The 25,744-nt window shown below is 40.6% G+C and overlaps 1 protein-coding gene across 6 annotated transcripts; it reads left to right on the top strand.

Moving 5' to 3' along the window:
• Nucleotides 1-363: 363 nt before the first annotated feature.
• Nucleotides 364-25,744, top strand: LOC127058159 (uncharacterized). 6 transcript variants are annotated; one of them, XM_050967733.1, is made up of 11 exons: nucleotides 364-737; nucleotides 838-1,678; nucleotides 5,079-5,264; nucleotides 5,637-5,686; nucleotides 6,563-6,680; nucleotides 9,523-9,680; nucleotides 16,368-16,468; nucleotides 17,507-18,897; nucleotides 20,707-20,846; nucleotides 21,578-21,691; nucleotides 24,645-25,744. In XM_050967733.1, exons 2-10 carry the CDS (start codon nucleotides 1,676-1,678, stop codon nucleotides 21,681-21,683), a joined length of 2,253 nt encoding a protein of 750 aa, XP_050823690.1. In that variant the 5' UTR covers nucleotides 364-737; nucleotides 838-1,675; the 3' UTR covers nucleotides 21,684-21,691; nucleotides 24,645-25,744. The 6 variants fall into 6 exon arrangements, with proteins under 6 accessions (XP_050823690.1, XP_050823692.1, XP_050823693.1 ...); XM_050967735.1 differs by lacking the exon at nucleotides 24,645-25,744 and having other exon boundaries at nucleotides 5,079-5,258; nucleotides 21,578-23,486; XM_050967736.1 differs by lacking the exon at nucleotides 24,645-25,744 and having other exon boundaries at nucleotides 16,392-16,468; nucleotides 21,578-23,486.

Genomic DNA, 25,744 nt, shown 5'->3' with positions numbered 1-25,744 from the left:
ATTGACGTCTAATCTTCCCGCCCCTGTGCCGCTCCGATTGGCTCCTGGGCCCTTATGATCTCCTTCCCATTGGAAAGAAGTACTGTCAATCACAGGCGAGCGTCCCTCTGGCTGCCATGGCAACCAGAATGCGGGACTGTGCTGCCTGCTGCGGGGATATGGCGGGGCAGGTCTCCCCCAGGGGCCTCACCCGCTCCGTGGCTCATAGACTGTAAGGGGCGGGGAGGGAGAAAGGAACGCGTGCATATGGGGAGCAGGGTGGCGGGTGCGTTAGTGAGTGGGGCTCCAGGGGGATGATAGGGGTGCAGGAGAGGGCCTGGATATGGGTGGGGTGGGGACATGTGTATAGGGTGGGACTGGGGATAGAGCATTGCGGGTTACAACGTGCATGTGTAACATCGACAGACCCTGGTCATCTTGAGCTGAAAGCCAACTGCTTGTTAACTAAGGCTGTAGCGCAAACTCATTAATCTCTTTCTGTAAGTGGTTGTGGCACCACTAGATAGGACAGAACACCACTGCCAGAAGGTGTGTGGGTTACGCATGGATATTGCATGAGTACAGGGGACACATGGAGGGAGCATGAGCTTAGGGGTGTATGGTGAGTGCATCAGAATAGGTGGTGCAATGAGTGGATATGGGGTTGCCCAGGGATAGATGAGGATGGGATTTCAAGCATATGAGTATGATGGTTGCATTATAGGCATCAGGACCATGTGGTTACTCAGGAATGTGAAGTATCAGAGGGTAGCCGTGTTAGTCTGGATCTGTAAAAGCAGCAAAGAATCCTGTGGCACCTTATAGACTAACAGACGTTTTGGAGTTCAGGAATGTGAGGCTGCCTGGTTACAGTTGGTGCATGGGTGGTATATGGATATGAGGTATCCGAGGGTGTGTATTTGGATGAACAGTGTGTAGGTATGGGGTTTGTGCATGAACATGGAGTACATGGGGGATGTATATGTAAGGGAAGTGCACACAGGTGTTGTGCATGAGTACAAGGGGGACAAATGAGTGGGAATGTGTGGTTAGTGCCTGGTAGAAGACAAACAGTGAGTGGTGACTAGGAGAGGGGTGAACAGAGATGAGGGGAGTAAATGGCTATGGATTAGTATTAGAAATAGGTCAAATTATCTCTCCTATTGTTCAATACTTCAGCTCAAAGTAAAATGGGTTAACATTTTGCTTAGGGAGCAATTTGAAAAGGGGAACAGAGTATAAGAATCCAATACTACTAGTAACACAGCCGCTCTGTATATACTATATACAGAGGCTCCTGTTCGTGCAAGCCTAACTTTTTTGTCGGGTGCTGAGGAACACCTTAAGGAAGTGAGTGCTTCTGTCTCCAATAAATAGCACAGGCTTCTTTTTTGCTAGAATACTAGATTTTTGTTTTTAAATGGAATAACTCTTCGGGATAGGGGTGGAAAGATGAACTTAAATTAGAGTTGAAATAGTCGGATAACATGAACTAGATTAACAACTCTAAGAAATAGGCAAGAGATTACAAGATCCCAAACTCGAAAAAGTTTGCCCATCCCACTTTCTATTTTTCTTTTACTGAAACTGGAAAATATGTTTTGTGTAGAAAATATTACATTGATGTTCAAAAAAAGAAGATAGTTTTGATTTATCAGGAACTAGCAGGAATGAGGCTGAAAGTTCCAGTTTCTATATGGTAAGTACTTTCTGAAATGCATATTGTTTTTGAAGGGCTAGAGGCTCCAATCCTGCACCACACTGTGCCTTGATGGATCCCTGAGTCCATGCAGACTCCCACTGAAGTCAACATAAGATGGAACATAATATCAGTGGGGCTCTGTGCAGACACAGGGGTCTGCCTGAGTGAATGTCAGTGCAGGATCAGGATCTGCATGAACTATTGAAGCCCAAGAAATGCTGAAAAAAAAAGTCTGACCTAGTTACTGTTGCTATGTTTCTTCCTTTAAAATCTTATTGAAAGCAACTGAAATTGAGGACCGTTAAGGTTACTAGAGGATGTATGCTTTTCTTTTCTCTTTTGGGTTGTGGTAGTTTATGATGAAAAAAAAATCTACTACATCATCAGATCCTTCTCCCTGCAAGACCAGAATATAGTCCCTTGCTAGAGGGTATACTAGATACTGCAATTGGTGATTGATTATTTAACTCGTACACCTGTGAGGGTACTGAATATTTTATTTAGCCTTAGAAATATTCACAATATTACTGTATAAGCTTAGACTATTATTCTTAGAAAAGAGATGATTAAGGGGGGATATGATATAGGGGTCTATAAAATCATGAATGGTGTGAAGAAAGTGAACAGGGAAGTGTTAATTATCCATCCACATAACACACAAACCAGGAGTCACCTAATGAAATTTAACAGGCAGCAAGGTTAAATCAAACATAAAAGAAGTACTTCATCACCCAATGCACAGTCCACCTATTAAATTTGTTACCAGGGAATGCTGTGAAGGCCAAAAGTATAACTGGTTTCATAAAAGAATAGATACGTTCATGGAGGATAGGTCCATCAGTAGCTATTAGCCAAGATGGCCAGGAATGCAACCTTATGCTCTGGGTGTCCTTAAACCTCTGACTGCCAGAAGCTGGGACTGTATGATAGGGGATAGGTTACTCAATAATTGCCCTGTTCTGTTCATTCCCCCTGAAGCATCTGGCACTGGCCGCTATTGGATGACTGGATACTGGGTTAGATGGACCATTGGTCTGACCAGTATAGCCATTCTTATGTTCTTATAAAAACAAATCCATATAAATATTTAATTCCATGTAAAATTAAATTGAGCATAAAAAATGGAACCTTCTTATGCACCAATTGCCTATTCTTACCTGGTCCAGAGAGTCATGTTTTGAAGTCCTTTTAATACTAAAGATTGGGTTACATGCATCTTAATGACTTCAGTGAAGTTGCAAGGAATCTAAATCTAAGTAGAATTTGAGCTGTAGTATGTATGTATTGTATTCTGAGGAGCAAGCATATGCTGCTTTTGACTGTACCTTGTAGAAGATATCAGAGATTTGGACAGACTAAATTTCCAGGGTCGTAAATTATCTGCAGATAACATAGTACCTCTTCAAAGCTGTATGTATACCTGATATTTCAGCTATCAAGGGATCCTATACGAAATCTGGGGCTAACCAAGGTTCCGATTCAGGAAAGCACCCCGAGCATACGCTTGACTTTAAGCTTGTGTTTAAGTCCCATTGGCATCACTGGAACTTAAACATGTACTTAATAGCTTTCCTTAATCAGGCCCAAGTACTGATCCCTACCAGAAGTGGTGCATGCCTTCTTTAACTCACCACTCAGATCATCACAATATTTATCATGTTTTATTTCCACCAGCACAAAAAGAACATTTGTATCAGAAAATTTCTAGCTGTCCTTAGTATCAGTAACTCTGACTCCATCTCTCTGCCCCAAAGTTGGACACTTCATAACATATTTGCCTTTTCAGAAACAAAGAAACGAACACAAAGTAAATAACTTTTGTTAATAAAAAGTTAAGACCAAAATAAAACCAAGACCAAATGGAAGGCATGGTATTTGCTGTTCAACAATATAAAATTCAGAAATCCCAGGTCTTGTCCACACTAACATTTTTCTTAATATTTTCTGTTGCTAGAAATACCACTGGGTGGTAGCAGCAGTGATTAGAATAGACAGGGTAAAGGTTGCTACTGGCATTTGAACCACCATGTCTGAGAGACCTCTCCTGAGCTGGGTAAGACAACACATTAGCCAGTTAAAACACCAGTAGCCAGCCCCCCTCCACACCTCCATTACTATCTCTGATAAAGCTGCACTGCTAGTGGAACGGTTGGAAATTTTAAGGAATCCACAATTGCAGATTCACTTTGGAAACTCCATTCCTTATTGAGAAAGTTTTTTTCCCTTGGGTTACATCTTATGTTGCAGGTTTGCTAGGTTATATAAAACTTTTCTGAGAGTCCTTAAACAAATAGAACAACTAATCATCATAGTTTGCCAGTTTGTAAATTGATGCTACTTAGAGACCTGGTAAGTTGGAAGAACAGGTTTTTCACTGTAATTTATTTTAATTAGGAAGTGTACTTTGCACACTGAATTACTTGTTAGTTTGTCACACCCTCTCTGCTGCACAATGAGGAAATCTCTAACAAGCCAGAGGAAAAATGTATAACTTTTCCTGTGAAAAAGTATAGAAATTCTTTTGTAGAGTGACATTTATTTTCCCACTGCTGCATAGAAATTTACGTGCACATTCTGTGTTAATGTGAATTACCTGTATTAATCTCCCATCTGCTATGCAGTAACACAAAGGCAGGCACAGATCTTGCAAACTCTTACATTCATGGGCATGAATACATGCACAATTACTTCCCCTGAGTGCAACAGAATGACTTGCCGATATAAAGTTACTGACATGTGAAAGTGTTTGTTTGCAGGACTGGACCCTAGGTAATGCCAGAGGACAGTGATATGATGACTCAAGCATGAGTGAAAATAGGACTTTGGAATTCTATTGCCAGTTCTGCCATTGACTTAGTGTTTTGCCCTTGGGAAAGTCAATGAATGAATGCTTGTATAATATTTTTTAATTCTTAGATGAAAAGCTGCTAAGTAGAATCTATCTAATATTTTATGCATCATATCACCAACATGCTTTCTATACTAAGATTTAACAAGAGCCTTTATTGTACGGCTGATTATTTTTTTAAATAGAGCAATCCTTAGTGAGTAGTTTTAGTACTAATTTTTTGGTTTACCTGTCCTGCAAACACAAGTGTACAGTTTGCGTGACGGTTCAGGGGAGCATCCGTGTTCAGAAAATAACAAGCATATGTGTGTAAATATAAGGGACTGAGGTATGTAGGACTTAAGCATATACACAGTGTTAAGCATGTTATTAAGTAATTTCCTGAATCAGGAGTTTGGTAACTAAGGTATGCATTTTTGTGTGTTACTGTACCATGTAAAATGAATGTCTTTCTTAAATAAGTAATTATCTACATGGATTAAGATTGACTTTCCTTCTGTAAATATCCATATTTTACCCATAATTTTCTACCATTTTTATTTATTACAGCATCCTGGAAGCTTTGCTGAACAAAAATATGATCAGTGTCTCAAGCATAATTTTACAGATTGTAAATTCGAAGCATCTCTTCGAATGTATACAGGAAATTCTGAAGAATGTGAAAGAAAATTACAGAGCAGCCCAGAAAGACAACAGGAAATTAAGATAATCAAAAAGAAAATGGCACAAGTAACAGTTAATGTTCTTCTTTATACATATAAAGGATTTTCCTGTTCAAATACAGACGTAGAAGTTTAATTTTTGCTTTTAATTTTCCCCTTCTATCAGACTTGTATGTCATTAAAGTACTTTAAGGTTGCATCTAACTGCTATGAAGATAGGCCTGCTAAAATCACTACAATAAAAAGTAATGTTATGAACAAGCAGAAAAGCAATTTGATAAAGAAAGTTCCCATTTTAATATTTTAGAAAAAAAACTGAAAATAATTAGGAGAGACATGAGCTATTTTGCTGCTTTACTAAAGTCTCTCTGAAGAAGATAACAATTACAGTCAGAGTTGCATTAAATAAATGCGATAATATGTATGTTTGTTTTTGTTTTTGAAGGATGTTGTAACTGACAAACCTTTCCCGGTCTTAGTAAGGAGTACAAAAAGGTAATGTATAAATCACAGTAAATTCTACTAAGCATTTGTCTTGGGCCAGCCCACATACATCAGCAGTGTAATATACTGCTACACTGCAGACCCAGGTATGACTCATAAGCCACTGAAGCTTGAGTTATGGGAGTAACTGTAGCTTAAGAAAGTCAGATTGATGAGTTTCCAAATGGAGTAGAAGTGCCACTAACTTATCCTTGCTGGAAGAGGAATATTGTAGTGGTGGCTGTGGGGAGGTTTGAGAAGTGTATGTATGAAGGAAATGGTGAGCATAGAATAACTGGGTGGGAGAAAATCTGAAAATTGCATGGAAGAGCCTTTAGACTGGCATTGCTCTATGGAGCATAATTCACTCGTGAACCTAAATCCCGATAAACAGCCGCAAGCAGGAAGGGTGCTGGCAATCTCTGTGTAAAAGGACAGGAAGAGGAGACATGGATCATCATGTATAGAAATACAAAACGGACCTCTCTCCATAAAGATCAAATCAAGTGCTGGACTCTCCCTATTCTTTTCCCAACAGAAACATAAATGTAAAAATAATCTCTGAAACCATAGCACAGAAATCCAGTTTATAACTTCAGGTAAAATAATCGTTTCCATGACTGCAATTTAGTTAATAAAACAGAAACTATTGAGAAGCTAGTTTATTTTATACCACAGCTTCAAAATGTCCACATACAAACCTTTGCATAACAGCTCATAGAATAATGTAATACATTTCACCATATTCACAGCAGTCTGCCTGTTTTGAAATCATGGCAATTTATTTACAATCCTGACATTCCCAAACACGTGGTATATTATATGCTATTGATATATATAGAATTTTCTTTCAACATGGATTAAAATATATTCTTCATGTTTAACTAGAACAAAGAAGTTGCACAGCTTCCCTTCCAGACTATCTCAATTTCCTCCTTCCCCATACACATCACAAGAAGAAGTCATGAGGCTCATTTCATCAGCTTCAAAGCTAATTGTTGCAGCAGTAAGTAATGCAGGTCATGCTACTTTGATCATTAAAGACGTAACAGAACATTTTCGACTATTGCACTTTAACAACAAGTTCCCCATAAATTGCAATGATAAAGGATCAAATTTTGCACTGACTGTAAATCCACAGTAATTGCTTTGACTTTAATAGTTATTGTGGATATACAACCATGTTACTGAGAGCAGAATTTAGCCAAAGGCTTTTGCTGCTCCATAAAATCATATCAGACCACCTCCAGCTGAAAATACCCATGACCTTCCGCTCTCTACAGTGAAACAGACTAATTGGACAGGGGCCATCCTGTCAAGGGGAAAAAGGCATGGTCAGCTTGCATCAGAATGAAGGAATCCCCCCAAAACTTTAATATACACAGCTGCCCAGGGAGAGACTCTTTTATGGTAAATAAACCTCATCTTCCCTGACCCTCAGCTTATTTAAAAAACACTATACGATTATATCAATTCTTTTGTCTCTGTACAGTCTTTATTTCAAATAAAGTCAAGGACAACATACTGGGTTCTACATTTATACTACAACAAAAGCAAAACCACTTTTCAAACATAAGATTTGATAAAAGCTTGTTTAAACGAATCTGAGTTTTTCAGTTGACTTAACGGATTCTGGATCAGGCCAATAAGTATGAATTAAGTATCGAAATAAGTAACCTGATTTTCAGAGGTGCTGACATTTGAAGCCAGCACCTCATCAATCAATTCATTAATTTCATCCCTACATGAAACTTTTGACCATAACACATCAAACAGACTGACCAATATAGAATATTTTGTATATATGTAGCAGGTCACTTGCTAGGATTAGTTTATCTCACTTAATCATTTCCCAGCCACTGAGGGGGCCTCGGACACTGGTGCACCATGGTCCCTCCTATTCTCTGCCTGTGACACATAGAATTATAGGACTGGAAGGATGATCAATAGGTCATCTAGTCCAGTCCCCTGCACTCCAGGCAGGACTAAGTAATAACTAGACTACTCCAAACAGGTGTTTGTCTAACCTGCTCTTAAAAACCTCCAGTGACGGAGATTCCACAGCCTCCCTAGGTAGTTTGTTCCAGTGCTTAACTACCTTGACATTTAGGACATTTTTCCTAATGTCCAACCTAAATCTTTCTTGCTACAATCTAAGCCCATTGCTTCTTGTCCTATCCTCAGAGTTTAAGGAGAACAATTTTTCTCCCTTCTCCTTGTAACAGCCTTTTATGTACTTGAAAACTATTATCATGTTCCCCCTCAGTCTTCTCTTCTGCAGACTGAAAAAAAACAATTTTTTTCAGTCGTCCTTCATATGTCACGTTTTCTAGACCTTTCCATCATTTTTGTTGCTCTCCTCTGGACTTTCTCCAATTTGTCCACATCTTTCCTGAAAAGTGGCTCCCAGAACTGGACACAATACCCCAGTTGAAGCCTTATCAGCATGGAGTAGAGCGGAAGAATTACTTCTTGTGTCTTGCTTACAACACTCCTGCTGATACATCCTAGAATGATGTTCACTTTTTTTGCAACAGTGTTATACTGTTGATTCACATTTAGTTGGTGATCCACTACAGCCCCCAGATTCCTGTCCACACTACTCCTTCCTAGGCAGTCATTTCCATTTTGTACGTGTGCAATTGATTGTTCCTTCCTAAGTGGAGTACTTTGCATTTGTCCTTATTGAATTTCATCCTGTTTACTGCAGACCATTTCTCTAGTTTTTCCAGATCATTTTGAATTTTAATACTACCCTCCAAAGCACTTGCAACCCCTCCCAGCTTGGTATCATCCGCAGACTTTATAAGTGTACTCTCTATGCCATTATCTAAATCATTGATAAAGATATTGAACAGAATCAGCTCTAGAACTGATCCCTACAGGACCCCATGTGATATGCCCTTCCAGCTTCACTGTAAACCACTGACAACTACTCTCTGGGAACTGTTTTCCAACCAGTTATGAACCCACCTTATAGTAGCTCCTTCTAAGCTATGTTTCCCTAATTTGTTTACAAGAAGGTAACGTGAGACAGTATCAAAAGCCTTACTAAAGTCAAGATATACAACACCTACCACTTTCCCCCTATCTACAAGGCTTGTTACCCTGTTAAAAAAGGGTATTAGGTTTGTTTGACATGATTTGTTCTTGACAAATCCATGTTGACTGTTATTTATCACCTTTATTATCTTCTAGTTGTTTGCAAATTGACTGTTTGATTATTTGCTCTATTAATTCCCTGGGTTGTCCTTATTCTCCTAATAGTCTAGTCTCCTGTGGGCTGTATTACACTGGTCTAATTTCAGTTGTTGGGTTTAGTGCGCGGATGGGTGGTGATGGCCTGTGATATACAGGCAATCATAGTAGATGATATGGTGGTCCCTTCTGGCCTTAAACTCTGCCTCTATGACACTTTGCAGTACTGTGACAGTGTAAAGTGGCCTTAAAATGTAAGTGAGTGTAAATTATCTGCACCCACTTCAAAGGAGAATCAAGCTTGGAATGTTAGTGTATGGACCTGAGCACATGCCTGGGAACCAGGATTTCCTCAGTTCTAATCCTGGCTGTGACACAGATTCCGGCTAAGACATTAAGCAAGACATACTCTCTCTCTGCTTCTACAAGTTCCCCCTTGTGAAAGAGAATAACGCTGCCCTATCTCACAAGAATACTGTGAGGATTAAATAGATAACATGCAAGCCTTGGAAGAGGAAAAGTGGTTAAAACTATTATTGCTCATGCTGACTACAAAATTAATGGAGAAATGTTTATGAACTAAAAGCTTACCTGTAGCAAACTCAATTTGTAAAGATTTCTGTTAATATAATTACACATCTTCTTCTCAGACTTGTGAAATCTCTTCGGAGGAAATAAAGAAGCCAGACTGTGCCTCACCCCAAAAGAGGAAAGAAGCTAAAAATATTCAGAGATTGGACCATTACCACAAGCAGTGTGCACCTCATCCTGTGATCTCTCCAGGTCCCCATAAATATGAAGCTAAGAGGTGTGAAAAAAATTCAGAGAGATTTTCAGCAGCACATCTGAGTGAAATTATGATAGCCTGTAATTTTATACTCTGTACCTTTTTTACGCTGTTTTAAACATTTACAGCACTTACAAATTTCCAGTCTGATCCTCTAAAATGTCTTTATAGCTTTCTGATTTTTAAAGTTAGCTGAACCTTTTCTGTTAAATTACCCTATTTGTGTTATCAGACTTATTGACATTTGTCCCACCCAAACTTTATCAAAACAATAAGAGGAAATATGTTTGGAGTATTTAATCAACAAGATAGCCTATAAATTATAAAGAGGCCAGCTGTAGAAAGGCAGCATTACTGAGAGAGACTTCTCACAATCATAAGTCTTTCCAAGCATGGTAGATCATGTCAAATGTAATGTGGAGGACTGGTCTCATTGAAAGTTTTAGAGGCCTAAATTTTTTATATGAAATGTATGTAAGAGAGAATCTTTATATAGTCCCCACCATCTCCCATTTGAAACTAGGTAACTTCTACATTAGTACATCTCATGTTTCAGAGAAGCTTTTATTAATAGAAGTTTCAAACGCTCAGTGTCTGACCCTAGGCAAAAGCAAAACAGATCTTTCCTCTTTCTAAAAGACTGTCTGACATTTTAACTTCAGATCACAAATACCAAAATAATAAATCATGCCCTGAGGCAGTGACCACATGTTGATCAAATCCTTGTGGTTGCACACAGCACAATGGTGCACTTTAATTTACAGCAAATCATGCAGACAAAACGGAGGAACCTAGGCACCAGAAACAGGGTTTTGATAAACTGTTTGCTGTGGATGCAATTGTGGCTTTGACTTTTGCATTAAAAGATTTTAGGTTTTATTGTGCTGGGGCACGTCAACTAAAAAAGTTCAGCATGGGATTAGACACCAATAAGTGTTTTAAAAGAGCTTGCTCAAGTTTTTTAGGCCTTATATTTTGCATACCTTGGTATTTTCGTAGTAATTGTCCACTTATTTCCATTTCTTTTAAAAATGGTCATTATTGGTTTGATTTTCCTTTCATTTTGACCGATTGTGAACTAATGTAAATCCATGGATTTCCTTGAAACTAGGCCTGTTTTACACTGGGATAAAGATAGGAGAATCAGGCTGTGTAACATTAAATAATTGATATTAAACAAGTTATACTTAATATAGGTCCTATCCATACATGGGATAAAGCTGTGCATGCCTGCTGTGATCTCATATGCTATATGAGTGGATATGTTTATACAGTAGTTGGGGTGTACAGAGATCACTGGGATTATTAAATTATTCAGTGAATCAGAAGGACATTTACTACCATAGTACAGTCAAACCTAGTTTATCAAAACCCTGATTATCTGGGGAAAAATTAAAAAGGACCTTTCATATGATGTAAAGAGTCCCTCACTGTCCAAATGCCCATTTACTGAAATACTCTCAGGTCCCCAAATAATTTGGCTAAATCGTATTTGTATGCAACTTGTGGTGTGTGGCGTCTAACCCAAGTCCTATATTAGAATTCACACTCTTTTCTCTTTGGCAGTGGCAGAGAGATGCTCGATCGGGCCTGATCAATTCAGCAATCACTGCTTTTCATAGACTCATAGACTCTAGGACTGGAAGGGACCTCGAGAGGTCATCGAGTCCACTCCCTTGCCCTCATGGCAGGACCAAATACTGTCTAGACCATCCCTAATAGATATTTATCTAACCTACTCTTAAATATCTCCGGAGATGGAGATTCCACAACTTCCCTAGGCAATCTATTCCAGTGTTTTAACTACCCTGACAGTTAGGAACTTTTTCCTAATGTCCAAACTGAATCTCCTTTGCTGCAGTTTAAGTCCATTGCTTCTTGTTCTATCATTGGAGGCTAAGGTGAACAAGTTTTCTCCCTCTTCCTGATGACACCCTTTTAGATACCTGAAAACTGCTATCATGTCCCCTCTCAGTCTTCTCTTTTCCAAACTAAACAAACCCAATTCCTTAAGCCTTCCTTCATAGGTCATGTTCTCAAGACCTTTAATCATTCTTGTTGCTCTTCTCTGGAACCTCTCCAATTTTTCCACATCTTTCTTGAAATGCGGTGCCCAGAACTGGACACAATACTCCAGTTGAGGCCTAACCAGCGCAGAGTAAAGCGGAAGAATGACTTCTCGTGTCTTATTTACAACACACCTGTTAATGCATCCCAGAATCACGTTTGCTTTTTTTGCAACAGTATCACACTGTTGACTCATATTAAGCTTGTGGTCTACTATGACCCCTAGATCTCTTTCTGCCATACTCCTTCCTAGACAGTCTCTTCCCATTCTGTATGTGTAAAACTGATTGTTCCTTCCTAAGTGGAGCACTTTGCATTTATCTTTATTGAACTTCATCTTGTTTACCTCAGACCATTTCTCCAATTTGTCCAGATCATTTTGAATTTTGACCCTGTCCTCCAAAGCAGTTGCAATCCCTCCCAGTTTGGTATCGTCCGCAAACTTAATAAGCGTACTTTCTATGCCAACATCTAAATCGTTGATGAAGATATTGAACAGAGCCAGTCCCAAAACAGACCCCTGCGGAACCCCACTTGTTATACCTTTCCAGCAGGATTGGGAGCCATTAATAACTACTCTCTGAGTACGGTTATCCAGCCAGTTATGCACCCACCTTATAGTAGCCCCATCTAAATTGTACTTTCCTAGTTTATCTATAAGAATATCATGCGAGACCGTATCAAATGCCTTACTAAAGTCTAGGTATATCACATCCACCGCTTCTTCCTTATCCACAAGGCTCGTTATCCTATCAAGGAATGTTATCAGATTAGTTTGACATGATTTGTTCTTTACAAATCCATGCTGGCTATTCCCTATCACCTTACCACCTTCCAAGTGTTTGCAGATGATTTCTTTAATTACCTGCTCCATTATCTTCCCTGGCACAGAAGTTAAACTAACTGGTCTGTAGTTTCCTGGGTTGTTTTTATTTCCCTTTTTATAGATGGGCACTATATTTGCCCCCTTCCAGTCTTCTGGAATCTTCCCCGTCTCCCATGATTTCCCAAAGATAATAGCTAGAGGCTCAGATACCTCCTCTATTAACTCCTTGAGTATTCTAGGATGCATTTCATCAGGCCCTGGTGACTTGCAGGCATCTAACTTTTCTAAGTGATTTTTTACTTGCTCTTTTTTTATTTTATCTTCTAATCCTACCCTCTTCCCGTAAGCATTCACTATACTAGACATTCCTTCAGACTTCTCAGTGAAGACCAAAACAAAGAAGTCATTAAGCATCTCTGCCATTTCCAAGTCTCCTGTTACTGTTTCCCCCTCCTCACTGAGCAGTGGGCCTACCCTGTCCTTGGTCTTCCTCTTGCTTCTAATGTATTGATAAAAAGTCTTCTTGTTTCCCTTTATTCCCATAGCTAGTTTGAGCTCGTTTTGTGCCTTTGCCTTTCTAATCTTGCCTCTGCATTCCTGTGTTATTTGCCTATATTCGTCCTTTGTGATCTGACCTAGTTTACATTTTTTATATGACGCCTTTTTATTTTGTAGGTCACGCAAGATCTCGTGGTTAAGCCAAGGTGGTCTTTTTATTTTGTAGGTCACGCAAGATCTCGTGGCTAAGCCAAGGTGGTCTTTTGCCACATTTTCTATCTTTCCTAACCATTGGAATAGCTTGCTTTTGGGCCCTTAATAGCGTCCCTTTGAAAAACTGCCAACTCTCCTCAGTTGTTTTTCCCCTCAGTCTTGATTCCCATGGGACCTTACCTATCAGCTCTCTGAGCTTACCAAAATCTGCCTTCCTGAAATCCATTGTCTCCATTTTGCTGTACTCCCTTCTACCCTTCCTTAGAATTGCAAACTCTATGATTTCATGATCACTTTCACCCAAGTTTCCTTCTACTTTCAAATTCTCAACAAGTTCCTCCCTATTTGTTAAAATCAAGTCTAGAACAGCTTCCCCCCAGTAGCTTTTTCAACTTTCTGAAATAAAAAGTTGTCTGCAATGCAGTCCAGGAACTTATTGGACAGTCTGTGCCCTGCGGTGTTATTTTCCCAACATATATCTGGATAGTTGAAGTCCCCCATCACCACCAAATCTTGGGCTTTGGATGATTTTGTTAGTTGTTGGAAAAAAGCCTCATCCACCTCTTCCACCTGATTAGGTGGCCTGTGGTAGACTCCCAGCACGACATCACCCGTGTCTCCCAGCACGACATCACCCTTTTAGCCTAACCCAGAGACTCTCAACACTTCCATCTCCTATGTCCATCTCCATCTCAGTCCAAGTGTGTACATTTTTAATATATAAGGCAACACCTCCTCCCTTTTTCCCCTGTCTATCCTTCCTGAGCAAACGATACCCATCCACACCAACATTCCAGTCGTGTGTATTATCCCACCAAGTTTCAGTAATGCCAACAATGTCATAGTTGTATTTATTTATTAGCACTTCCAGTTCTTCCTGCTTATTACCCATACTTCTTGCATTTGTATGTAGGCATCTAAGATACTGGTTTGATCTTGCCTCCCAGCTTTGCCCTGACCCTCCTTTCTCTCTGCCATTATAGCCCGTGCTCCCTCCTGTTTCCAACCCATCTCCCAGGTCTTGTTCCCCACTTACCTGTGGGGTTTGCTCACCTGTCCCCAGCGAACCTAGTTTAAAGCCCTCCTTACTAGGTTAGCCAGTCTGTGCGCAAATAAGGCCTTTCCCCTTCTCGAAAGGTGAACGCCATCTGTGCCTAGCAGTCCTTCCTCGAATAGCATCCCGTGGTCGAGGAAGCCAAAGCCCTCCTGGCGACACCATCTTCGCAGCCAGGCATTCACCTCCACGATGCATCTGTCTCTGCCCGGGCCCCTACCTTCGACAGGAAGAATCGAAGAGAATACCACCTGCGCTCCAGACTCCTTAACCCGTACTCCCAGAGCCCTGTAGTCACTCTTGATCTGCTCAGTGTCACACCTCACAGTATCATTTGTGCCCACATGGATGAGTAGCATGGATTAGTAGTCAGAAGGCCGGATAATCCTCGACAATGCCTCTGTAATATCTCGGATACGGGCCCCTGGCAGGCAGCATACCTCCCGGGATGAATGGTCAGGGCGACAGATGGGTGTCTCCGTCCCCCTCAGCAGAGAGTCTTCAACCACCACTACCCTACGTTTCTTATTATCAGTGGTGGCAGCAGACCTCCCAGCCTTGGGGTACGAGGCTTCCCCTCCTTAACTGTTGGGGGTGATTCCTTCTCTCCTGTATCAAGAAGAGCATAACGGTTATCTATTACCACAACAGGAGGGTTTGCAGCAGGGGTGGAGCACTGCCTGCTGCCAGAAGTAACCAGCTGCCAGTGTCCACCCTGAGCCATCTCCTCCTCCACTGGTGTGTCAGATACACCCTGAGCCATCTCCTCCTCCACTGGTGTGTCAGTAGTCCTGTGAACTGGGACAGCTACGTAAGCTGTCTCCACATGGATACTGTCCAGGAATTGCTCATGGATACGGATGTTCCTCAGCCTAGCCACCTCCTCCTGTAGCTCTCCTACCTGCTGCCTGAGAGATTCCACCAGCAGGCACCTTTCACATTGGATGCCACCCCCAGCCTGGATATCAGTAAGTGGAAATTGCAAGTTACAGTCTTTGCAAGCCCACACCAGAATCTGGGTAAAAGCATCCATGCTTTGGTGCTCTGTCTGGCTACATTCGCAGGTGGAGGAGACAGAAGCAGTGCTGCCACAGGTGTTGTGGGTCCTCCTCACCATCGTAAGCCTCCCTCTGTCAAACTCTCTCAAATTCCTGTCTGCAGCTCCCTGTCCGCTCTGCTCTGCTTTAAACAGAAAGGTTTTGGATGTGGCTTGGTTTTATAGGTTCAGGGGACCAATGGGTCACAGATGAGACCGACAAGGGACCCCCACTCCCTTCCTACTCTCCTTCCAAACTCCCCTGCGAAACTCCCTGTTAGCAGCTCCTGTTCACTAAGCTCCCTGGTCGCTTGTGCACAGCTTTATGAAGCCCTGGCCTGAGTGAATGGCCCGCCCACTGGTTAAGGCTCAGCCAATTACCAGAGGCTTCTAGCTTTCAAACCTTCCTTGGTAGCTCCGCCTCCAACTGCCAGCTACAGCACATGGTCCTTCAAACAGACTGACAAACACAAGCTCAGCACACAGCAAGTAACCCCCAAACACACACACTGCAGACAGTCAGTCACTTACTTACCCCACAGATGCTGTATGTGCTCCTCCTTCACCTGGAGAACTCCTGGAGAACATTTTATTGTGATTCCTAGTTATATTTAGAAACCAAAGTCAGTCTAGTCTGATTGCATAAAAACAAATTTATGCAAATTTAATTTACAAATAAATGAGCTTTTGATTTTAGGAAAACAAGTTTCTAAGCTTGCCCTTCCGAATTAAGGGAGTTATTGTTCCTTTCCAGAGATTGATAAAAATTAACATGCCAAATTGCTTATTTCTGTTATGCTGTGTATTATAGCTATCATGCAAAGATATAAAGACTTTTCTATAAGTCATTGATTGAGAGTCAGTGTACAGTACTGTATGAGGAGAGACAATCTGATGCAGAGAATAGGTACATTAGAAGAGACAGAAAAAATAATGAACAAGACTATAAATCTCATTAAGTATGACAAGTCGTCTTGATTTTGTTTTGAAACAGTTATTTTATACTTCTCACAGCATTGATGTATTCTGTTTTAAAAGCACACGGGAAATGAACAAATTAGAAGAATCAAATGCTGACTTTATCCAAGAAAATTCAAGGAATGATTATGGGAAAAGTAAGTTACATTCTCAATATACTTTTCGATCCTTTTCACCGTTTCTTAGAAAACAGCTGTAGCCTGCAATGAAAAATCTCTTAAAGAATAACCAAGTAAGCACGGCTGATTCCTGGATTGTTAGCAGGCTAAATTATTGTAGCAGTTGGTCTTAGAAGGTACTGATATTATTTCTAAACACAATTGCAAGTTTGAAAATGATTAAGTTACATTTTCCAGGTATTGTTTTGACACCTTTACTGTTAAAACAATAACATTGGAGGTGCAGAATCCATCTCAGATAAGCAGGAGAGGAAATTAACTTATTTTTTATTTTGGAGTGTATCTGCACAGCAGCTGGGAGTGTGCTTCCCAATGCGGGTAAACAAGCTAGCTCTGCTTGAGTTAGTGTGCAACAAAACAGCAATGTGGCCATGGTGGCATGGGCAGCAACTCAGGCTAGTTACTGGAGTACAATCCTGTGCAACCCCTGGGTATGTATTCAGTTAGCTAGCCCCAGCCTTTGCCGCTGTGGCCACACTGCTATTTTTAGGGGTTTAGCTCAACCAGAGCCAGTGTGTGTCTTATTACCCACACTGGGAAGTGCCATCCCAGCTGCTGTGTAGATATAACCTTTGTTGTCAAACTTCTAACAGACTCACACACACCTTGGTCTAACATCATATTATCTGAAGTACATATTGCAGGAGATTCTTTTCCTGTTCTGTTACTTCCTAATATGTGCTCTGCTCCTTTGTACTGCTCCTTTTTCTGATTCGTTCTTTTACATCATATTTTCTTCAAATCTCTTCTGAAAGTTCATTCTCGTCTTGATTTCTCTCTGACAAACACTTTGTCCTTTCTTCTCATGACTTCTAATTATCTACTTCGCAACTTGTCCTTTTCCCTCTTGATTTTTCCATTCATTTTTAGTAGGCTATATTTGTTTGATCTATTTTATTGTTGTGTTTTAAAATAATAGTAAAGTGCCAGGGGATGAGGGATTTTTTGTTAAATAAATATTAAAATTAGTCATTAAAAATATGGTGTCTACTTTAGATGTGAACAAAGACAAGAAAGAAGAAAACAGTAGAAATGTAAATGGACTGGTCAGAGTTGAGAGATCATCTAATATTTCCAGTAACTCATCTAAACATAGGAGTGTACTTTCTAAAACTTCTACAAGAGCAAGTGATTTAAATTCATTGTACTTAAGTAACATATCTCCTTATGCACAACGAACTGACAGAAGTAAAGCTTCTAAAAAAAATGTGCTTAATGAAGGAACGTCCTCTGCCTTGTGCAGCTCTTCAGTGATGTCTGAATGCCAAGATACAGAGCCAAGTACTGGCCGTATATCAGGCATGACAAGTTTAGCTCACTCTCAGAAAAATAAAAGCATCTCTAGGTGGCTCTGTAAGTCATCTGAATTCAAAAGGCAAAAGTCAGCCCAGGTGCCTAGTAGAAAGCATTCAGGCATCAGAGGTAGTAAGTCTAGCAAGCTTTCACAGGGAAGGCCAATGGAGAACTCCCGGAATATGCCACTACATCAAAAAGAAAGAAAAAATAGTGAAGGAAACAGGGAATTAAATGTTTCCACAAATGCACAGACCCTAATCATAAATGAAAACACGGGAGAACAAACAGCTTCTGTTGTGGCTCTTAAATGTGGCATTCACCACAGCCAAAATAACACAAGTAACAGCCTTCATCAGAGACCTCAAAGTAACCAGCACGAAAAAAAAAAGAAAGATTTGTGTGAATTAGCTACAGGAAAAAATACCGAATCCCATAAGGTCCATTTCCAAGGTCCATTGCAGTTTTCCAGAAATACTGAACAGAAATGTAGCTGTGTAAACTTGAATAGTTGTAACATAACAAGCGACTATGGAATTCAAACCATTGCTTCAGAAAGTAAATCTTTAGGGACTGTGACACATCTTCCAGAGAATGAAAATGAAGAACACCTTTCTAGGGTCACACTTGGAGCACCTTCCTTTTTACATCAAGTTTTCCTGGAAATGGAGCAAGATGCATCACCTACTTCAACTGCATCTGAGCCTAAAGATCTGGACAGCAGTTTAGAAAATAAAAGTATACAACAATTATCTAACCAGCTTTTCATCCTTAATGAATCCACAGGAGACAAGAAGGTTCAGGATACTATCAGTAATGTACATACAAGTGACAGTATTTTAACAGACCCATGTGATTGGCAAATGGCACACATCCCACAGAAGGTTCAGTGTTGTTGCACCTGTGCAGAAGAACCACCTAACTTTATATCTGAAACATCTGATGAAGAACAAGACAGTTTCTCAGATTCATCTGTGACAGTAGCAAGTTTTTTAGGTGCATTAGAAAACCAACAGTCAGAAGAGCAGTTCACTGTATCATCTGTATCTGATAGCCTGAGTCTTGGATCATTATATGACGTACATGAACAGATGGTAAGAGCTTGGTGAAATTATGTTATTAATGTCACAAAACTCTTGAGTGCTTTTTTAAGTAGGCAACAGTTTCTGTTTCCATTTGAAACCCCCTTTAAAGAAAAAGTTGTAAATTGTCTGCTTATATCATATTAGACCAAACGTGACATGTAAAATTAACAGCCTGGATGTAAAAATAGCCTTTAAACATCTTTGGAAATACTTAAATTAGTGAGGGATTCAGAAAAAGAGTTTCTCACACTAGTTTCTACAGCCTGTCTACACTTGCAAACTCTGTAGCCTTAATTCATCACCAATACATCCGAGGGTCAGATGACACAGTAGTAAAAACCCCTGAGTCCCAGCCGCATAACAGCTTTCACTGTTGCTGCCACTTGTAGTGAATTCTGGCTACAAGGTTTCCTACTATACACACACCATCATGGAGATGGGGAAAATCTCAAATAGCAACATAATTCAGCCTGAGTGGCAGTCTGCTCCAAGGGTTTAGGATTAGCATAATAGAGGTGTCACCATTCAGGGCAAGAGCTTAATTGGCAAATCATGTGTGTCAAAGATTGACCAGCACCTGCCCTAATTGGTGCTCTTAGCATAAAATCCACCCAGAAAAATTGGAGGAAGTGCTCACACAGAGCAGCTTTTTAGACCTCACTCTTACTCTGAATGGCAGATACACTTTCAGCTAACAGTATCTCCTATCCAAAGAAACCAGTAACTTTATGTGGTCCCATGCACTTCTGTTGACATAGTTCAGTGAAATAATATTGCATTGGCACCATAGTGCATCTAGAGGACTTACGAACTGATGTATTAAAGTAGAGGAAATATATGAGCTAAAAGGTGTTAAAATAACTCCGTCACTGTTCAACATTAAACGGGTTCAGGGTTTGGTATACAGAGACCTCAGCCTGCTTTGTACCATGGCATATACACCATTAAAAATCCTTTCAACCTTTTATTAAAGATATAGCAAAGGAAGAAAAGCAGTTAAAGCATTTGAAATGTAAAATATTAAATAAGGCTTTCATGTTAACATTTCTTGTTCCCTTTCACTTTAGCTGGAGAACGGTTTAGAAGGAACCCCCCCCCCCCTTTTTCACAGTCTCTTAGATGGTATTACAGATGGTAAAAACTGTCCTTTTGCATAAAAGAAGTTTTTAGTGGTGATGAGCTGAAGCTGCTTTTGTCAAAATCTGATCCCATTTCATCCCACGTGGTGTTTGGGATTTAGCTGGAGCCAGTAGAGGTAGTGAAGGTGTCTGAGTCTCACTCTTTGGCTCAGTCTGGTCAGGCCATCTCTCAGGATTAGGACAAAGAAGGTTTGGGATCCCAGGAGATGGTGAGGGTGGCTGCCATATGGTAAAGTTCACTCCAGTAGCCTCTGTCTGTTCTTCCATGTTATGTTAAAGTATCTTTAGGGACCTTAATTTCGGCCTAATATCTCCCACACCGGTTAATTGATTTCCGGTGTCACATCTTCAGTTTTTAACAAGCTTGATTTTAACAGTCCTTGAACCATATCAGTAGGCCCTTTTGTTCAGGCTAATTTAGTTTTTCTGTCTCCTTGTTGTACCTTTTCCCATCAACATTTATTGTAGGTTATTGTGACATCTTATGAACTTTCACATAGTTTTTACAGTTGAGCTCACAGGTAGAATAAAATGTTAGGCCCAGTTATTACAACAGAACCCAAATGATGACAATGTGAAATTATAACAATTGCAATGACAACCCATCAAGTCTAATTTAAAACAAACATTTCAAGGAGGAAAATCTTTAACAGGTATAATTCCATTTTTGTCATCCTAGGAAGAAAACAATTGTGTTGACCTAAAAGAGGAGGAAAACTCAGACTCCAGCACAGGCCATCTTGATCAAAGAGTTCTAGAGGAAATGCAGAAGATTAGCACCTCTGAGAGGCTCTCTCAGACAGACTCCATCCATTTCAGGTATTAATATTTATTCTTCCTGAAAAGAACCAGAATAAGCCTTTAGTTTCCATTTCAGGGACCCACATCTTTGAGTTGATATTAAATATTGGGGACCTGATGATGCCTTCCTTTTTATAGCATTGTAGTAGTCTCACCTGATGGTAAAATAATGGATAACAATGGGATAGTTCAAATTCACAAGAGAAAATGTAAGACCCCTCTCAAGTGCAAGATAAGAATGAGTATTACTTATTCCGCCCCAAGGCACTTACAATCTAAATTGCTGTCTGGACATCCAGAAACCCCTCAGGATCCAACAAATTCCCCAACCAAACCAAGACATGCCATTAATCAGAGATACTGATATAATTTCTGCCATTTCCTCCGTTTGCTTCATCCTCCATATAGGCATTATCTTAGTCTTGTCTGGGCTGAGTCTCAGGCCCGGTGTACACTGTGGGGTGGGGAATTCGATCTAAGTTACGCAACTTTAGCTATGTGAATTAGATGTATTTAGATCTACTTACTGCAGTGTCTTCACTGCAGCAAGTCGACAGGAGAGCGCTTGGCAGTCGATTTATCGTGTCTAGGCTAGACACAATAGATCCACCCCTGCTGTATTGATCACTGCCCGTCGATCCAGCGTGTAATGTAGACAAGGCTTAAGTCTGCTCAGCTCATATCGATGCATCAGTCTCTGTCAGGCAGTGCTATGATGCATTAAATCTATGTCAATGATTTTCATACAGTTCTACAGATGAAGAAGGGAGAGCAAATATGGATCGTGCACTTAAGAGTGTCAGTACCAGTCAAGTACTGTATTTCTGTCATTTTCCACGTTACGTTAGTAAATAACTTATCAGGTCAGTAGTAAACTGTTAGAAAAAAATGCTTAAAATCAAACTTAAGATGCCAGAGCCAGAACAGATACCATATACAAATATTATGGTGTTTCCTTCTCTGAGTTAGTAGGTGTGTAATGGTATCTGTTGCTTTAAAGCATCACACATTGCACTAGTTAAGGCATAATATTTTTCACTTTGGTGACAAAAAACATGACTTTGAGTTGTCACAAAAAAATCATGTTCTTGATCTACCCAGTCAGCTGCTACTAAACAAGCCTCCATACATTTAATGGCTAGTGTAGTGGATTATGGGATTTTTAAATGTCTTTAAACCATTAAATATTACTACATTAAAAAAACAATTATTGAAAAATAAAGGATATTTGGCCTCTCAACTTCCTATAACTTAATTGTCACAGTGGGTAATATACTGGTCTCATTCAGGTCAGTGAAGTTTTGCCTTTGATTTCAACGGGACCAGCATTTCTCCCTACGTGTCGTGACATTTCCTTTTGTAAACTACTTATGATTCTTCTCACTTTTTGCCGTCACACACAACCCACCTCAGTTTTGTTTAATGACTCTGTTTTGTTGCAAAACTTCATCAAGGGATGTTGACAGAGCGCCCATGTGCCTGTTGTGACCAGAATCAAGCCCTACGTTAATTTAAGCTGTAATGAATAATTGATTATGCTTTTAAAATTAGATAAAGTGCACCACATACAGCTATGCTGATTTCTACTGAATTAAGTTACATATTGCCAGCTAAATTAGGACAACTGCATATCATGCCAACTCCTTTTGAAAGCTATTGTGATGATGTGCAACTGAAGACCCAGTCATGCAAGATGAGACATGTGAGGAAACCTCTGCACCCATGCAGAGCTTCACTGACTGCACTAGGGCTTTGTGCAGGTTTAAGGGTCTGCATGCTTAGCTCAGCTTAGCTTACAGGACTGGGGGTCTAAGTAGTATTTACTTTAAAAGTGTAATATTTGTGACACACACACCTGCACAAAGTGTTACACCTGAGGGAATTTTGCACCAAAAAACTAAAAATTCTGTGCATTTTGTCAACAAATAAATGTGGAGGCTCAAGCATGAGAGCAGGAACCACAGGGCACTGCCTGCATCGACGTGGGAGATCACTTTGCAGACCCCCCACGACAAAGACTCGACGGTGGGGCTGCACCCACCCTAGCAAAGGCCAGGCCCTGCCCCTCTGCACCAGGCAGGCTCAGCCTGGCAGAAGCCAATTGTGGAGGGGCTTAGTGTGGGGAGATCCAGGAACGAGGTCAGAGGATTGTATGTGGGGTAGCCTGGGTGCAGGCAGCTCATTGGGGGATCTGGATGCACAAAGGCTCATGGGGGGTGTTTCTGGGTGCAGGGGCAATGGGATTCTGCAAGGGCATCCAGGTGAAGGTGGTTGGCGCTTGATGGGGGGGTCCGGGTGCTGGGGGAGTGGGGCTTGGTTGCGTGGGGATCCAGGTGCAGCTGGTTGCAGAGGCTTTTCAGCAGGGCTTTGGAGCAGAACCCAGACCTGGAGTGCAGAGCAGCTCCAGAGCAGTGGAGCTGCAGGTTTTTGCCTGGAGCCGGAGTGGAGCCAGAGCACAGCTCCAAAGTCCTGCTTGTCAGGATGGTCCAGGTGCAGGAAGGATGGGGCATTCGATGGGCCTGCTTAAACAAGAGAGCCCCAGCTGCTGCTGCCGCCGCCGCCGCCACCACCACCAAGGGGACACCACATGCCAGGCTCCATTCTCCTCTCCCTCTCCCCTCCCTTCCCCCTCTCCATTGTCCCCGCCTCATCCTCTCCCCCTTCCTCTCCCCACTGTCCCCTGCCTCTCTCCCCTCAGTACCACATCTTTCTTCCCCATTGCCTCTTCCTCCCACCTCTGCCATGCCCCACTTCAGGCACTCACCCTTGTACACAAAACAGGAAGGCTCCCAACACACACAAGAGGAGCACAACCAGCACAAGGATCCAGGAAGCGGCATGCAGCTGGAGTCAGAAGCCAGAGCTGAACCCTCCTTCAGTCAGGCAGCTCTGTGCTCACAGGAATGAGCGGTGGCAGTGGCATCTCACCCCCCGTGCTACTCCCATCTCATCTCTGTTTGGGGAAGCAATGCCTCCCCAAACTACGCCTGCCAGAAACCACGCAGGCACATGACTATTCATGCAGATTCTCTTTGCTTCCCCACCATTTTCCGCTGAGAAGCAAAAGAATCTGCAGAGGGACCTGAATTCTGTGCCTGCACAGAATTCCCCCAGGAGTAAAAGTGTATTAAAAAAAAAAAAAATCAAAGTGGCACCATGATTGGGTCTGCCCCTGTGAGTCTTTCATGCACAGAACTCCCATTGATTTCACTGAAAGTTCTACATTCAGAGAGCTTGCATGATTAGGCCCACAGAGCCTGAGCTTGCAAAGACTTATATATGTGCTTAACTTTACTACCATGACTACGCGTACTAACATACTTAACTTTGTGCATTGAATTGGCCCCTGCCTTTAGCGGGACAGCTCACACTGGGAAAGCTAAGCATGTCTTTGCAGGACTGTGGTCACAATTATTCATTTTTACCTTTTGTGAAATACACACATTCTTTCAATGGAATTTCCTGTTTTGAAAGAAAATTACTGTCAATTATTTTACTAGTAAGTATTGTGTTGGCCTGTAAATTAACTGTCTCTCTGATAATCAGTATATTAAAAAACCCAATATATTTGTAATTTATAATAAAAATATTTCCTACCAGTCAATTGGATTTTTTAAAGTGATAAAATTACTCCAAGGAAAGACTTATTTTTATACCACTGTGGGAAAGAGGTCCAGGAGTCAGATAGGATATTTCCTAGAACCACATGAAGTGGAGATAAAATAGAAAGACACAAATGCTCTTAATTCCCTTCCAAGACAGTTACTTCATTCTCAACTGAGTATAAATATGATGCATTTTTTTTTTAATTTTTAGAACAGATGTCAAAGCTGTTGCTCGTTGTCAATACAGTTAGCTCTAGACAACAAGGCTTCAGCAGTGCAGATGGACTTCCCTGTAGATGCTAATGATGCCTGTGGAAGCCAGCCCAATGGAAGTGACACAATAACATCATGTTGCCTTAAGTGTGACCCAGATTTTTAAACTTGTTAGCACTAAAAGCCAACCATTTAGTAAAAGTGTGTATCCTAAGTGAGATTCACTGAACACAAGAGTAATCCAGATCCAATTAGGCCTTGGCCCTGAAGTCTGTGGTAAAACTCACATTGCCTTTATTTGTACAGGATCAATCCTTCTGTTAGTTTCTTCAGAGCTGAAACTGACTTGGAAATGGTGATATTCAATTCTCATAACATTTTAACATGGTTTGACTCATGCGATTCTTTTCCCCCTAAAGTGCACAAACATTTAAATGTGGTAAAGATTTTATTTTTAGCTTTAGATTTAAAGCAAATTTGGCAAGTAAGCTCTGTGCTTAAGTTTTGCAGCCTTATTAGTATAATTCTGAAATGGTGAAAAAGAGCAATTCCTTATGACAAGAAGAGGTAGTATTTAATATAAGCCTAAGCAGTTTAAAGAAGCGTTTTGTGAACCCAACTTATTTTCACTGTTACTTTATCATAGAAAAACAGCATTTTAAACAAGTTTTTAAAAAGTTTTAGTAATTAAGTCTTTTAAAAAATAACTTTAAATACCATGGCACTGTTGATTATAAAAATAACTAATAATTTACTTTGCATCAGGACAAAATCTACTGTTACATGAATTTTGGGGGGATTTCATAACTAAGACTGATGGTCTCAGATGGGATCATACTCAGGTGCCTTAGCCCCTCCACAGCCTGGCTACATTGCTATTTTTAGCATGCTAGTTTGATCAGAACTATCTTGGATAGGTCTCCTCGAGGTGAAATTTACAATTTCTAACTCCAGTGCTGACATACCCTCAGATCCTGTGTTGAGTTTGCAGAGCCAGCTATTAGGGCATTTTTTTTTTAACTTCTTCACAAAATACATAGCGTATTCATTTTCTTTAAAGGAAAGTATATTTTAAAAGCTTAAGAAATAATAAAGGAA

The sequence above is a fragment of the Gopherus flavomarginatus genome, chromosome 9 (assembly GCF_025201925.1).
Source record: "Gopherus flavomarginatus isolate rGopFla2 chromosome 9, rGopFla2.mat.asm, whole genome shotgun sequence".
NCBI lineage: Eukaryota > Metazoa > Chordata > Testudines > Testudinidae > Gopherus > Gopherus flavomarginatus.
The sequence above is the reverse complement of the archived record's forward strand: the minus strand, read 5'-3'. Positions and strand labels throughout refer to the sequence as shown.